At 46.0% G+C, this 14,233-nt stretch overlaps 1 protein-coding gene across 3 annotated transcripts; it reads right to left on the reverse strand.

Annotated features, from left to right (window-relative positions):
• Positions 1-6,577: 6,577 nt before the first annotated feature.
• LOC103678991 (cytochrome P450 1A2) lies at positions 6,578-13,408 on the reverse strand. 3 transcript variants are annotated; one of them, XM_008708484.2, is made up of 7 exons: positions 13,376-13,408; positions 10,700-11,503; positions 10,043-10,163; positions 9,483-9,572; positions 9,098-9,221; positions 8,104-8,190; positions 6,578-7,379 (listed from the first exon to the last, which is right to left on the reverse strand). In XM_008708484.2, the coding sequence occupies exons 1-7, from the start codon at positions 13,406-13,408 to the stop codon at positions 7,082-7,084; spliced, it is 1,557 nt and encodes a 518-aa protein (XP_008706706.1). In that variant the 3' UTR covers positions 6,578-7,081. The 3 variants fall into 3 exon arrangements, with proteins under 3 accessions (XP_008706706.1, XP_008706705.1, XP_040498559.1); XM_008708483.2 differs by lacking the exon at positions 13,376-13,408 and having other exon boundaries at positions 10,700-11,527; XM_040642625.1 differs by lacking the exons at positions 8,104-8,190; positions 13,376-13,408 and having other exon boundaries at positions 10,700-11,518.
• Between the last annotated feature and the right edge of the window lie 825 nt (positions 13,409-14,233).

Below are 14,233 nucleotides of genomic sequence, written 5' to 3' on the forward strand. Positions count from 1 at the left end.
ATTGACCATAAATGCATGGATTTCTTTCTTTTTTTTAAGATTTTATTTTATTTATTTTTTATTAATATTTTTAAAGATTTTTATTTATTTATGTGACAGAGATAGAGACAGCCAGAGAGAGAGGGAACACAGCAGGGGAGTGGGAGAGGAAGAAGCAGGCTCCCAGCCGAGGAGCCCTATGTGGGACTCGATCCCGGAATGCCGGGATCACGCCCTGAGCCGAAGGCAGACGCTTAACGACTGCGCTACCCAGGCGCCCCTTAAGATTTTATTTTTAAGTAATCTCTACACCCAGCGTGGGGCTTAAACTTACAACCCTGAGGTCAAGAGCCGCATACTCTACTGACTGAGCCACCCAGGTGCTCTTCATGGGTTTATTCCTGGGCTTCCTATTCTGTTCCATTGATCTACATGTCAGTTTTAATGCAAATACCATACTGTTTTGATTTCTATAGCTTTGTATTATAGTTTAAAATCAGACAGCATGATGCCTTAGCTTTTTTTTTCTTTCTCAAGATTACTTTGGCTATTTGGAGTCCTTTATGGCTCCATATATATGTTAGGATTGTTTGTTCTATTTTTGTGGAAAATGTCCTTGGAATTTTTATAGGGATTGCACTGAATCTATAGATTGCTCCAGGTAGCATGGACATTTTAACAATATTAATTTTTCCAACCCATGAGTATGGAATATCTTTCCATTTATTTGTGTCTTCTTCAATTTCTTTTATTAATGTCTTACAGTTTTCAGTGGATGGGTCTTTCATGTACTTGACTAAATTCATTCTTAAGTATTTGTTTGTTAGTTTAAGTAAGTTCCATACCCAATGTGGGGCTCAAACTCATGAACCTGAGATCAAGAGTCTCATGCTGTACCAACTGAGCCAGGCCAGTACCCCCCCCCCCTTTATTGTTTTTGAAGCAATTGTAAATGAGATGTTTTCTTAATCTCTCTCTCTCTTTTATTTTAGAGAGAGGGAAAGAGAGCACATGCGTTGGGGGGGGGCGCAGTGGAGAAGGGCAGAGGGAGAGGGAGAATCTTAAGCCAACTCCACGTCCAGCACAGAGCACTACGGGGCTTGATCTCACAACCCTGAAATCTGACCTGAGCTGAAATCAAGAGTCAGACGCTTAACCAACTGAGCCACCCAGGTGCCTCTTAATTTCTCTTTCTGCTACTTCATATTAGGATATAGAAATGCAACAGATTTCTGTATATTAATTTTGTATCCTGCAACTTTACTGAATTCATTGATCAGTCCTAATAAGTATTTGTTTGTGTTTTTGGGGGGAGTCTTTAGGGTTTTATGTATTTAATATCATAGCATTTGCAAATAGTGACAGTATTACTATGTCCTTTTATTTCTTTTTCTTGCCTAACCATTCTGGCTAGAACTTCCAATATGAAGTTGAATAAAAAGTGGCAAGAGTGAGTATCCTCGTCTTCTTCCTGATCTTAGATGAGAAGCTTTTGGCTTTTCACCATCGAGTATGACGTTAGCTGTGGGCTTGTCACGCGTGGCCTTTATCATGTTGAGGTCTGTTCCCTCTACACTCTGTTGAGAGTTTTTATCATAAATGGATGTTGAATTTCATCAAATGCTTTTTCTGCATCTCTTGAGATGATCATCTGACTTTTTTCCTTCATTTTGTTAATGGGGTGTATCACATTGATTTGCAGATGTCGAACCATCATACTTGCATCTCTGGCATAAATCCCACTTCACTGTGGTGTACAATCCTTTTAAATGAATTCGGCACACTAATGCTTTATTGAGGGCTTTTGCATCTATGTTCCATAGGGATATTGACCTGTAATTTTCTTTTCTTCTGGCGTGCTTGTCTGGTTTTGGTATCAGGATAATGCTGTCCTCATAAAAATCCATCCTCTTTTCTGGAAGAGTTTGAGAAGGATTGGTATTAATCCTTCTTTGAATATTTGACAAAATTCACCAGTGAAGCCATCTGGTCCTGGACTGTTGTTTGTGGGGAGGTTTTTGATGACTGATTCAGTCTCCTTATTAGTACTTAGCCTGTTCAGATTTTCTGTTTCTTCATGATTCAGTCATAGTAGGTTACGTGTTTCTAGGAACTTACCCACTTCTTCCATGTTGTCTGATTTGTTGGCATATAACTGTTCATAGTTGTCTCTTACGACTCTTTGTATTTCCGCTGTATCAGTTGTTAAGTCTCTTCTTTCATTTCTGATTTTATTGATCTGAGTCTCTTTTTTTCTTGATGCGTCTAGCTAAATGTTTGTCAGCTTTGCGTATCTTTTCATTGATCTTTTCCGTTGTCTTCTTAGTCCCTATTTCATTTATTTCCACTCTCATCTTTATTATTTCCTTTCTTCTACTAACTTTGGGCTTCTGATTTTTCTAGTTCCTTGTGGTCTAAAGTTAAGTTGTTTATTTGAGATTTTCTTGTCTCATGAGGTAGGCATTTATTGCTATGAACTTTCCTCTTAGAACTGTTTTTGCTGCATCCCATAAGGTTGGGTATGTTGTGTTTCCATTTTTATTTGTCTCAAGGTATTTTCTTTTAAGATTTATTTATTTATTTATTTGAGAGAGAGAGCGAGCAAGAGCATGCAAGAGCATGCATGCAGGGGAGGGTAGAGGAAGAGGGAGAGAGAAATCTAAGCAGATTCTGTGCTGAGCATGGAGGCCCACCCAGGGTGGGATCTCACAGCCCTGAGATCATGATCTGAGCCAAGACCAAGAGTTGAATGCTTAACCAACTGTACCACCCAGGCACCCCTAAAGTATTTTTTTTATTTCTCTTTTGATTTCTTCTTTGACCCGTTGGTTGTTCAGGAGCACATTGTTTAATCTCCATGTATTTGTGAGTTTACAGTTTTCTTCGTGTAACTGATTTCTAGTTTCATACCATTGTGAAAACATGCTTGATATGATTTCAATCTTTTCAAATTTATTAATACTTGTTTTGTGGCTTAACATGTGATCTATCATAAAGAGTGTTCTGGGGCACCTGGCTGGTTCAGTTGGTTAAGCATCTGACTTCAGCTCAGGTCATGATCCTGGGGTCCTGGGATTGAGCCCCAAGTTGGGCTCCATGCTCAGTGGAGAGGCTGCTTGTCCCTCTCCCTCTCCCTCTGCCCCTTTCCTGGCTCATGCTCTCTCTCTCAAATGAATAAATAAAATAATTTTATTAAAAATTTTTTAAAAATATTTTATTTATTCATTTGAAAGAGAGAACAAGAGTGAGAGAGCAAAGAGGGAGAGGTAGAGAGAGAGGGAGAAGCAGACTCCCCATCGAGCAGGGAGCCCGACACAGGGCTTAATCCCAGGACCCTGAGATCATGACCTGAACTGAAGCAATTAGATGTTTAATCATCTAGGCCACCCAGGTGCCCCTAAATAAATAAAACCTTTTTTAAAAAGTATTTTATGTACATTCTCTTGCTTTTAGATGGAATGTTCTGTATATATCTGTTAACTCCATCTGGTTTAAGATGCCATTAAAAGCCAGTGCTTCCTTATTGATTTTTTATCTGAATGTTCTCTCCATTGATGGAAGTGGGGTATCTAAGTCCCCTGATATTATTGTATTACTATCTATTTTTCTCTTTAGGTCTGTTAGTATTTACTCTATACATCTAGGTGTCCCTATGTTGGGTGCATATTTACAAATGCCATATCCTTTTGTTGGATCGACCCATTTATCATTATGTAATGACCTTCTTTGTCTCTTATTATAGTCTTTGTTTTAAAGTCTTTTTTGTCTGATATATGTATAGCCACCCCAACTTTCTTTTAGTTTCCATTTGCATGAATATCTTTTTTCATCCCTTCACTTTCAGTCTGTGTGTGGCCTTCTATCTGAGATGAGTCTCTTGGAGGCAGCATATAGATAGGTATGGTTTCTTTTATCTATTCATCCACTCTGTGTCTTTTGATAGAAGAGTTTAGTCCATTTAAATTTAAAATAATTATTGATACCGATTGCCATTTTGTTAATTGTTTTGTGACTTTTTGTATTTCTTCTGCTCCTTTCTTCTTTTCTTGCTCTCTTCCCTTGTGATTTGATGATTTTCTGTAGTGGTGTGTTTATTTTTGTTTTTGTTTTTTTTTTAATTTTGAATGTAGCATTTTAACACACTATATCAAAGATATACTTCCACCAATATACAAATTGAGATATTTTACATTCTTTGTACATCTTCAAAATCTTGAATGTATTCTATACTGATAGTACATGTCAAGTTGGATTAGCCACATATTAAGGGCTCAATACCCATATTAAACTAGATTGTATGAAAAGAAATTGGCCTGTACTTTTCCATTGTCTGGTCTTACTAATTTACTTGTGGACAAACATGTGAATATCTGCCATTCTCCAAACTCTATATTCCATCATTGTAGTTTTGGATCAAGATATACTACTAGTGGGGCACCTGGATGGCTCAGTCGGCCGAGCATCCCACTCTTGACTTCTCCTCCGGTTGTGATCTTGGGGTCATGAGACTGAGCCCCACCTTGGGCTCTGTGCTCAGTGGGGAGTCTGCTTGGGATTCCCTCCCTCTGCCCCTCCCCTCACTGGTGCTCCCCACCTCTCTCTCTGAAATAAATAAATAAATCTTTTTTAAAAAAGATGTACTACTAGCAAAATTTATATATTAACAGAATTAAACAGTGCGAGACCAGTACTACAGCTGATACTAGATAAATGGCAGCAAAAATGGCTACCACATGAAGTTCATTTCAACCATTCATCCTTTTATAGGAATTAACACACCTAAGAGTGAGTGGACAGTCTTGTTTGTAGTACTTACCACAATTACTAATTTTCTGTATTTTCTTAACTTATGTATAATATGTATGCATCTGTGTAGTGGTGTGCTAGGGTTCCTTTCGCTTTATCTTTGGTACATCTACCATAGATTTTTTTAAAGATTTTATTTATTTATTTGACAGAGAGAGAGAGCCAGAGAGCACAAGTGGGGGGAATGGCAGAGGGAGAGGGAGAAGCAGGCTCCCTGTTGAGCAGGGAGCTGGATGGGGGGCTGGATCCCAGGACCCTGAAAACATGATCTGAGCTGAAGGCAGATGCTTAACCGACTGAGCCACCCAGGTGCCCCCTACCATAGATTTTTGCCTTATGATTACAATGAGGTAACCACTTATCTTTATATAACAAGTTATATTTATAACCATCTGGTTTTAAAAATCATTATTATAACCATTCTAGCATGTGTGAAGTGGTATCTCACTGTGGTTTTGATTTGCATTTCTCTAATAACTAATGATGTTCAACATCTTTTCATGTGTTTGTTGTCCAGGTGCATATCTTCTTTAGAGAACTCTATTCAAGACTTTTGCCCATTTTTGAACTGAGTTGTTTGTTTTCCTGTGGATTTGTAGAATTTCCTTGTATATTCTGGATATCAATCCCTTGTCAGATATATGATTTGCAAACATTTTCTCCTATTCTGTAGCTTATGCTTTCATTCTTTTGATAGTGCCTTTTGATGAGACCTGGGCCTTTTTCAGATAACCCAAGCACTCCTGGGGATCTTATACTCCCCGAGCTGTGCATGAACAAATCAAGGCCTTGTGAGAAATCAGATATTTTGAGGATGGGACATGAGGGATCCCCATTCAGCCATCTGGGTTTGGCCCACAGGGGTGGGTCCCTTCCCTCATAGTCCCTACAAGTGTTCAAAGACTTGGGTCAAACCGAAAGGAGAGAAGAGAGAGCAGAGAACAATGTACCCATCAATGACTGAGGAAACAAACCTGGGCTTACTCTTAGGACTCAAGAAACCAGGGCTTACTGATACATGCTGCAACATGGATGAACCTTGAAAACATTATGCTAAGTGAAGAAACCAGTCACAAAAGACCACTTCTTATATAATTGCGTGTGTATGAAATGTCCAAAGTAGGTAAATCTATAGAGACAGAAAGTAGATTAGTAGTTGCCTAGAACTGCTGGGACATGGAAGTGGGTTAAGGGGAAATGGGGAGTGACTGCTAACTGGTATGAGATTTCTTTTCCAGTTAATGAGAAGGTTCTAAAATTGATTATGGTGTGGTAGTACAACTCTGTTGTGATACTGTGATTTATAAGAAATATGTTTGGTCATTCAGATGACCAAAATACATTTCTCATATATATTTGGTCTTTGTCCACGGATCCTGGCTCATAGCTCCCCAAACCGTTGGAATTTCCTAAGTGTTGAGAGTGATGAAGGTGTCTTTTGTTATATTAATGAAGGTAACTTTTGGACTGCACTCAAGGGCAGGAACTGGTTGCCAGGAGATCCAACCATGTGATGAGAGTGTTGGATAAGTCCTACTCCCTAACCTCCAGGGAGGGGGAAGGGGCTGAAGGATCAATCAGCCAATGGCCAAAGCCTTAGTCAGTCCTGAGTATGCAATGAAGCCTCCATAAAATCCCAAAAGGACTGGGATCAAGAGCTTCAGGTTGGTGAGCACACAGAGAGTGGGGAGAGTGGGGTGCTTGGAGAGGGCATGGAAGCTCCGTGCCCCTTCCCCAGACTTCACCCTGTGTATCTCTTCATCTGGCTATTGATTCATATCTTTTGTCATATCCTTTAATAAACTGGTAAACCTAAGTGTTTCTTTGCGTTCTGTGAGCCACTCTAGCAAATTAAAGAACCTAATGAGGAGGTCACTGGAAACTCCAATCTGAAGTTGGTTGATCAGAAGTATAGGTAACAGCCTGGGGCTTGTGACTGGCAACTGAAGTCAGGGGTGAGGGGCAGTTTTACAGGACTTAGCCCTTAACCTGTGAAGTGTCATGCTATCTCTGGGTAGGTAGTGTCAGAATGGAGTTGAATTCTTGGACACCCTGTTGGTGTCTGAGAATTGCTTGGTGGTGTGTGTGTGGGGACCTCCCATGTCGAAACTGGATCCAGGAATGCCCAAAGATCTGTGAATATACTAAAAGCCATTGGAGGGTGAATTGTATGGTATGTATATTATACCTCCATAAAGATTTTATTTAAGAAAAAGGAAAAAAAAAAACAAAAAACAAGGGCTGAGGACCCATGGGTGATCCTTACTCCTCCCTCTGCCTTGGTATGCTGGTGCCTTTACTTGGTGGAGAAGCGTGGCCGTGCCTGGACATGCTCACAGTGGGTGTGCTTCATGGTCAGCCCAAAGATGGGGGTTAGGTCTACTTTCACGCCTGCTGGCACACTGAACTCCAGCTGCTGCAGCAAGATGGCTAGGAAGAGGAAGATCTCCCACTTGGCCAGGACCTCCCCTATACACCGGCGCTTGCCCATGCCAAAGATCATGATCTTCTCACTCAAGGTCTTGTTGATTGCAGTACCATCAGCAGTGAGGAATCGCTCTGGTCGGAACTCAGATGGATCCCCCCACACCTTTCTGCAAGAGGAACAGAGGAGATGGGATTTCTGGTCGGGGGAGACCCTGGGAGAAAAAGCCTGGGGGAGACTTCTGTGGATGGCACAAATGTTAGAATAGATTGAGAGTAATGAGAAGAGAATGAAGAGAGGAACCAAACTGTACTTTCATGCTTTTTCTTTTACAAAGCTCTCTCTAAAATGCTTGGCCTTGTAAATGGTACTTTGTTGTATCAATTTGTTATTTTAAAGAAATAGTGCTTCAACTAAAAGAAATTTAAAGAAGGAAAACATTATCTCCATCCCACTCAATATACAAGGAGCATCAGCAGTACATCCTGGTTTATGCTTTATTGTTTTGGAGTAATTGTTGACAGCATCCCGTTTCACATTCAGAAGTGCCTCAGTTTGGATGGTAAATTATATGGTCCCCCTACCTATAGGCTAGAGTGGGATTTTCCAAGGAGAGGTTGCTGGGCCATGGACACCACAATCACCTGAGGTACTCCACTTTACCTACCAAAGTGGAATCTTGGGGGATGAGGCCCCTTAATCTAATCAACCTTCTGGTAATTTCCTATGTACATGAATGTTTGAGAAACATGGACCTAAATTTTGCTACTTAGAGCAGAGCATATATAGCAATGGAAGCCCCATTCCTCTATTTATACCCAGTTCCTAGGGGGACAAACAGCTTTCCTGTCTGTTGACTCTCATGTATTTTTCAGTGGGGGAGTTATACTCACTGGTCATGATTGACCTGCCACTGGTTTATGAAGACACAGCGTTCCTTGGGGATGTAGAAGCCTTTCAGTGTCGTGTCCCTTGTCGTGCTGAGGAGGGAAGAGGGCTCTGTCAGGCTCAGGGCAGGAAGACTGGAGCATGTCTCTGGGAGCTACTTGCTCCTACTTACACCTCACCCCAATAGTTTGCCCATCACAATCTCCATAGTCTCCATATACTACACTGGGAGGGGATATCAGGAGCAGGGAGGGGGTGAAACTATCCTTCCCCTTCCTCAGCTCCTGTTCTTCCTGTTCTTCAACTTCGACAAGTGTTTACTGAACTTTTGTTTGTGTCCAGCTGTGCAGTTGGCCATCCTCTGGAGCCAAGGAACAGGCAGTCTGGGCTAGCCCTGGGGAGTTCCCAGCCTGGCTGAGGAACTAACTAGACCAACATGTGGGTAGAAGTAAATGTTCACAAACTCTTTTGACATTGTTAACATCCCAGGACATAACCAAGAACAAATGACTTAAAGTCCTACAATCTATCAGAGACTGAAGCTGTGCCAGCTGGATGAGTCAGGAAAGCCCGCTAGTGAAGGGCAAGTTTGTGTCAGGATTGACCTCGGGCAAGGATAAGATTCTGGTAGTGGGAGAAGAGGTTAGAAGGCATTCCAGGCAGAAGGTCCAGCATAAGCAAAATTGGAGGTTGACTGCGTCATGCTGGCCAGGTGCAGCGAGGCCAGCCCGGCTGGGGTGAGGGTACTTGCAGGGAGGGAACGTGAGCAGAGGTGAAGGAGAGCTGAGGTCAGGAGTGTGACTTTCTCCTGAAAGCTGGGTAGTTTGATCATGGTTGGACTGGTTAGGGGCAGCCTAAAGGTTGAGGGTCTATGAGGAACTTGGTGACATGGCCAGAAATGAGAGGCCAAGGTCTGAGCCAGGGCCAGGGCTGAGAAGATGGGAGGAAGAAACATGGTGAGGACTACAAAGGTGGCAGGGCAGAATAAGCTGGCCTTACCTGTGGGGGATGGTAAAGGGGACAAAGGAGGTGTGTCGGAAGATCTCCAGGATGAATGCCTCCATGTAGGGTAGCTGGGGTCTGTCGGAGAGCCGGGGCCGCCGGGCCCTGCCAATCACTGTGTCTGCAGAACACGGAAGACCAAACAAGGCTTAGGGCTGCCCTGACTGTTCCATGGCATCTAAGTCCCCAATTACGTGGTACTATACCTGTTCTATATCTGAGGCCCACTAACCACCCTACCCCCAGCATGTTCTAGGCCAGGGCGGGCACCACTGTACGCCGAGGGCTGACATATAGTGGGCACAAAACAGCTATATGTACACTGAAGAAATGACCTGGGGATCCCAAGTCTTCTCTCAGCTTGTGCATCTCTACCACATACCCAGCTCCTTCTGGATCTTCCTCTGTATCTCAGGGTTTGTCACAAGGTACATGAGGCTCCAGGAGAGGGCTGTTGTGATGGTGTCAAATCCTGGGCAGCATGGTGCAAGGTGAGGAAGGGAGGAAGACAAGAACAAGAAACCAGCATTTACTAAGCACCCAGCACTTAGGTACCAAGCACTGTTTTCTCTGCCTCTTTCCCCCTACATCTTCCACCCCCCCATGAGTTTCCCGAGGGCAGAGACCCAGTCTCCTCAACACAAATTTGAGTGACTAGTTTCATAATTAGCTGCTGGAATTACAGGGATTGAAACTGACAGGCTAGAGAACCCCTTATTGTTCAGGTGGGGAAACTGAGGCCCAGAGGCAGAGAGGGGCTTAGTTGAATTTTCACCAGGAGTTGTGAGCCTGGCCCAGACTCAGACCCTGAACATGGGCCAGGTGTCTGCCCTGCACCATCTGGTGTGTGGTTAGCAAATGATTGGATGGACTCGGGCCGGGCAAGTCTGTGGGTGAACAGCAGGCATTGGTGCACGGAAGGGGCATGGGTCTGGTTCCTACCGGCCCCAAAAATGTCGTTGATAAGGTTGACGATCTTCTCATGGGGGATGTGGCCACCACTAGCTCCGGAGCCCTTCTCACTGTGCTTCAAGAGGGCGCCTGTGATGTCCTGGACGCTGCTCTGTGGAGACACAAGCTTGGGGCACCCTGGCACTTCCAGGTCGGACCTTGCCCTGCCCCACATGGCACTCCCACCCGACCTCCAGGCAGTAAGTTGGGCTTCCAGGGGGGAGCTGGTAGCAGCCCTGGGTGCCCTTCCTCCCAATAACCCCAGGGGTCCAATTTCAAAGGAGGACGTTGGGGGGAGTACTGGGAAGCCAAGTGCCACCTGAGCTGCAGATTAGCTTCTGTGAGGGTTCAGCTTCCTACCGCACAAAAGCCTTCTCATGATAACAGCCCCCCACGTTGCAGGACTCTGCCAGGGCCCCGTTCACAGGCAAATATCTCGGCGGCTTTGAGCAACTCTGAGAGGGACGCAATTGGATGAGGAAGCTGAGACCCGAGAGGGAGAGGGATTGGTTCCAGGTAGTGCAGCTGATCCAAGACGTTCCAGAGCCTTCCTAGGCCTTGGCAGCACACCAGCTGTGTGTGTACCTGGAGGCTGGGTGAGAGGAGCCAGACCCAGGTGCCCCCTCACCACCAGCACCCTGGGCTCACCTCGTCAAAGTCCCGGTAGTGCTCTTGGACAATTTTCTGCAGGAACCGCAGTAACTTCTGGTTGAAGGCCTTGAATCTCTGCAGGGCGGGGCTGGGCATATACTGAAGGATGGGGAAGAAGTCCACAGGGTTCCCGGAGGAGGCGATCTCCACAAAATCATTGCTGTGCTTTATGAGGGTGAGCATTTCCTCACTGCTCTGAGGGAAGTGCTGCCCAAAGCACATGGCACCAATGACGTTGGCCACCGAGAGCAGCACGTGGTTGTAGGGGTCAAAGCGCCCCGCCTCTGCCATCTGCTCCTGCAGCCTGCTGAGGAGGGCCTCGGCCTCCTTGCTCACGTGCTCCTCCAGGTAGCAGGAGGACACGGACGCCGGGTCCGAGGCAGTGGAGAAACTCTTCAGGGCGTTCTGGGCCAGGCGCCTGCGGGCAGCCCACACTGGTCCAGAGTCTGGGTTGAAGGTCATGCTCTGGCCATCTGTGACCAGAGTGAAGCTGTAGAGGTCGGGCCGGCCCTTGAAATCATCGCCCTGTTGCACCAGAGCCTGCCGGATGGTGTCCAGGCCGCTGAGGACCAGCACGGGCGTTGAGCCGATGCGGATTTGCAGCACGTCCCCATAACGCTGGCTCAGCCTCGACAGCGCCAGATGCGGGCTCTTCCCCAAGGTCAGCACGTTCCCCAGCAGGGGCCAGCCCCAGGGCCCCGGGGGGCTCTTCAGGCCTTTGGGAGCCCGAGGCTGCCAGGCCCTGACCACCCAGAGCACCAGGCAGAAGACGGCGGAGGCCAGGAGGAGCTCGGTGGCCATCTGGGACAATGCCATCTGTACCAACTACTGGGGAAGAAGGAGGAGCCAGGCTGAGTGTCAAGATGGAGCTATTCATTCCCTCATTCATTCACTCTCTCAGTCAATAAACACTGGCATATGCTTGGTACTTGGCTCCCAGCTGGACACCAGAAAGACTAAGATACATCCACCTTGGGTCCTGTGTCCCGGGAGCTCACCCTGAGAGCATCGCAGAATCTGAGGCCTGGAAAGGAACCTCAGAATGCTCAACCCGAGGGTCTGCCCTTCGAGCCCTGACCCTCCCTTCTGCCCACCACCTCGGTCTCCAGTTCTGAGCCTGGAGTGGAGGCAACTGACACTTTCAAACAGGGAAGCACCCTTGCCGGCCCCCAGCTCAGGGTTATGCTGGGCACTATGCCAAAGGTCCCTGCCAATGCTGGCTTCCTGCCAATACCTCCTCCTACCCAGGGAATAGGGAGCTGCTCCCGGCCAGCAACACCGAGGTCCCACCCAGGGACCTTGACCACATCCAAGAAGAGCACCTCTTCCCCATCCCCTCACAATCTTGGAGGCTGAGGTTTGGCTGCAGCTAGAGCCACAGCTGCCCTCGTGCCAGGTGGGGACCCCTCCCCATCTCTCCATTTGAATCATGCTTAGGGTTCTTAGAGATGGCCCAGTCCAAGCTGCCAATTGAAAAATGGAGAAAGTGAGGTCTGATGTCGGGCAGGAAGGACTAGAACTCAGGCCTCCTACACCTAACCCAGAGTCCCTTCATTCCTCCATCTCCTCTGGTTTCCAGGATGTATTGGCGGTGGGAGGGCGGGGGAGGAGTCCCAGGGACTGGAAAATGAACCCAAGAAAGGTACCTGTCCAGGCGGGTGCTTGAGATCAGTGGGGTTGTGGAGGCTGGTACAGAGCTTCTGGCTCTGGGGGAGATGACCTTTTATAAATACCACCCTCTGTCAGATTGGCCCTGCAATCCTGGTCACCTGATATCAAAGTTACCAAATGAAGCTGGAAGGGTCAGCCCTTGGCTTTGCGCCATGATCCCTCAGCTCCGCCTGCCACCCAGGGCCCAGGAAAGAAGTGCTATGTCCCGATGGAGGAATGCCCAGCTCTTTTCAGGGTTCAGGATCAATAGACGTTTTTCTCTCCGGGGTAGGGCAGGGTGCTGGGAACAAAAGTCTCCTGGGTTGTTCCAGGCTCCTTTCCCACTGCCCGCATGAGGAGAGACCCTGCCTGAGCCCTCAGACCAGGCCGATCTGCTCCTCTCAGGGAGGGTGCTCTGTAGCACCCCTCTGACAACCCGCAAAACCAGGTAGGGAACAGGCATGCTCTGGCCACTCCTGAATTTCAGCCCAAGTCCTTAATATGAAAACAAGAGATGAGAAGAACCCTGCATTCTAAAGGGTGACCCCTTAGCCCTCCTCCCTCCTGGTAAGAGATGATAAGAAACTTAAAATCAAACGAAGGCTGTCCAGGCTGTGGGCTGTTCCTCATGGCAACTGACTTAGATTCTTCAAAACAGTCAATGTCATTAAAAAATAAAAGGTCCTTGTCTGGAATGAAGAGCCTAGAGACAGAACAACCAAATGCTATATGTAAAATTTCACTGGACGCTGGACTTCAAGAAAACATATTTTAAATCTGCAAAAGACATTTTTGGGACAATTGGAGGCACATGAGCATGGACAGGAGATTAGAAAATATTATGGAATTAATGTGTATTTCCTTTTTTAAAAAAGATTTATTTGAGAGAGAGAGAGCATGCACAACTGGGGTGAGGGGCAGAGGGAGAAGGAGGAGGAGGGATTGTGGGGGGGCTCCATCCCAGGACCCTGGGATCACGACCTGAGCCAAAAGGCAGATGTTTAATCGACTGAGCCACCAGGCGACCCTTATGTGGATTTTCTTAGCTGTGAACATAGCATCGCAGTTACGTGGGAGGATATTGCAGGCAATCTTAGGAGATCAATGTTGTAGCATGTCATGGTTTTGTTAAATCTATAAAACTTACTTTTAAGTGATTTTGTTTAAAGACGAAATCAGAGAGGGAGACAAACCGTAAGAGACTCTTAATCATAGGACACAAACTGAGGGTTGCTGGAGGGGAGGTGGGTGGGGGAATGGGGTAACTGGGTGATGGGCATTGAGGAGGGCATGTGATGTGATGAGCACTGGGTGTTATATAAGACCGATGAATCACTGACCTCTACCTCTGAAACTAATAGTACACTATATGTTAATTAACTGAATTTAAATTAAAAAATAAATGAGTCTGTTTAGAAGTGTACGTCCATGTGTGTATGTATATTGAGAGGAGAGAGAGTAAATATGGCAAATGTCAGCTATCCGAGGTCCCAGGGGAAGGTAGGCGGGCGTTCAGTGAAAGTACAGGAGCTTTAAGGTAGCAAGAGGGCTCTTGCTTGCTAAGGAGTTCCATAGTGATTCTCTCTCCTCCCCTGGGGAAGGCAAGAGGAACTCTAGGGCTCAAGGAGCCAAGTGAGGTGAGTCCAGGAGACCCTAGCTTTGAGAGTGGGATACCTGCAAGAGGGGAGAATGGCCTCTCCCTCCCAGACAGGAGTCCAGGTGGGTTGGAGAATGGGGAGGGGAACTATGCCATTTGCATGTTTATCACATACTTTATAAAGCTTAATAGTTATGGGCCCAGTTGTTCTAAGAGCTTTACATGTACGAACGGAAAACATTCTCAGTAATCCTGTGGAAGGGAATTTAATACTATCTTCATAT

This window comes from Ursus maritimus, unplaced genomic scaffold (assembly GCF_017311325.1).
Source record: "Ursus maritimus isolate PB19 unplaced genomic scaffold, ASM1731132v1 scaffold_27, whole genome shotgun sequence".
NCBI classification, from domain to species: Eukaryota; Metazoa; Chordata; class Mammalia; order Carnivora; family Ursidae; genus Ursus; species Ursus maritimus.

Coding starts and splice junctions, on each gene's coding strand:
- LOC103678991 (XM_008708484.2), bottom strand. CDS start 13,408: ATGTTCACAGCTAAGAAAATCCACATAAGGGTC. Junction 10,164..10,699: donor ACTACCGGGACTTTGACGAG/GTGAGCCCAGGG, acceptor GTGTCTCCACAG/AGCAGCGTCCAGGACATCAC. Junction 9,222..9,482: donor GAAGATCCAGAAGGAGCTGG/GTATGTGGTAGA, acceptor CGTGTTCTGCAG/ACACAGTGATTGGCAGGGCC.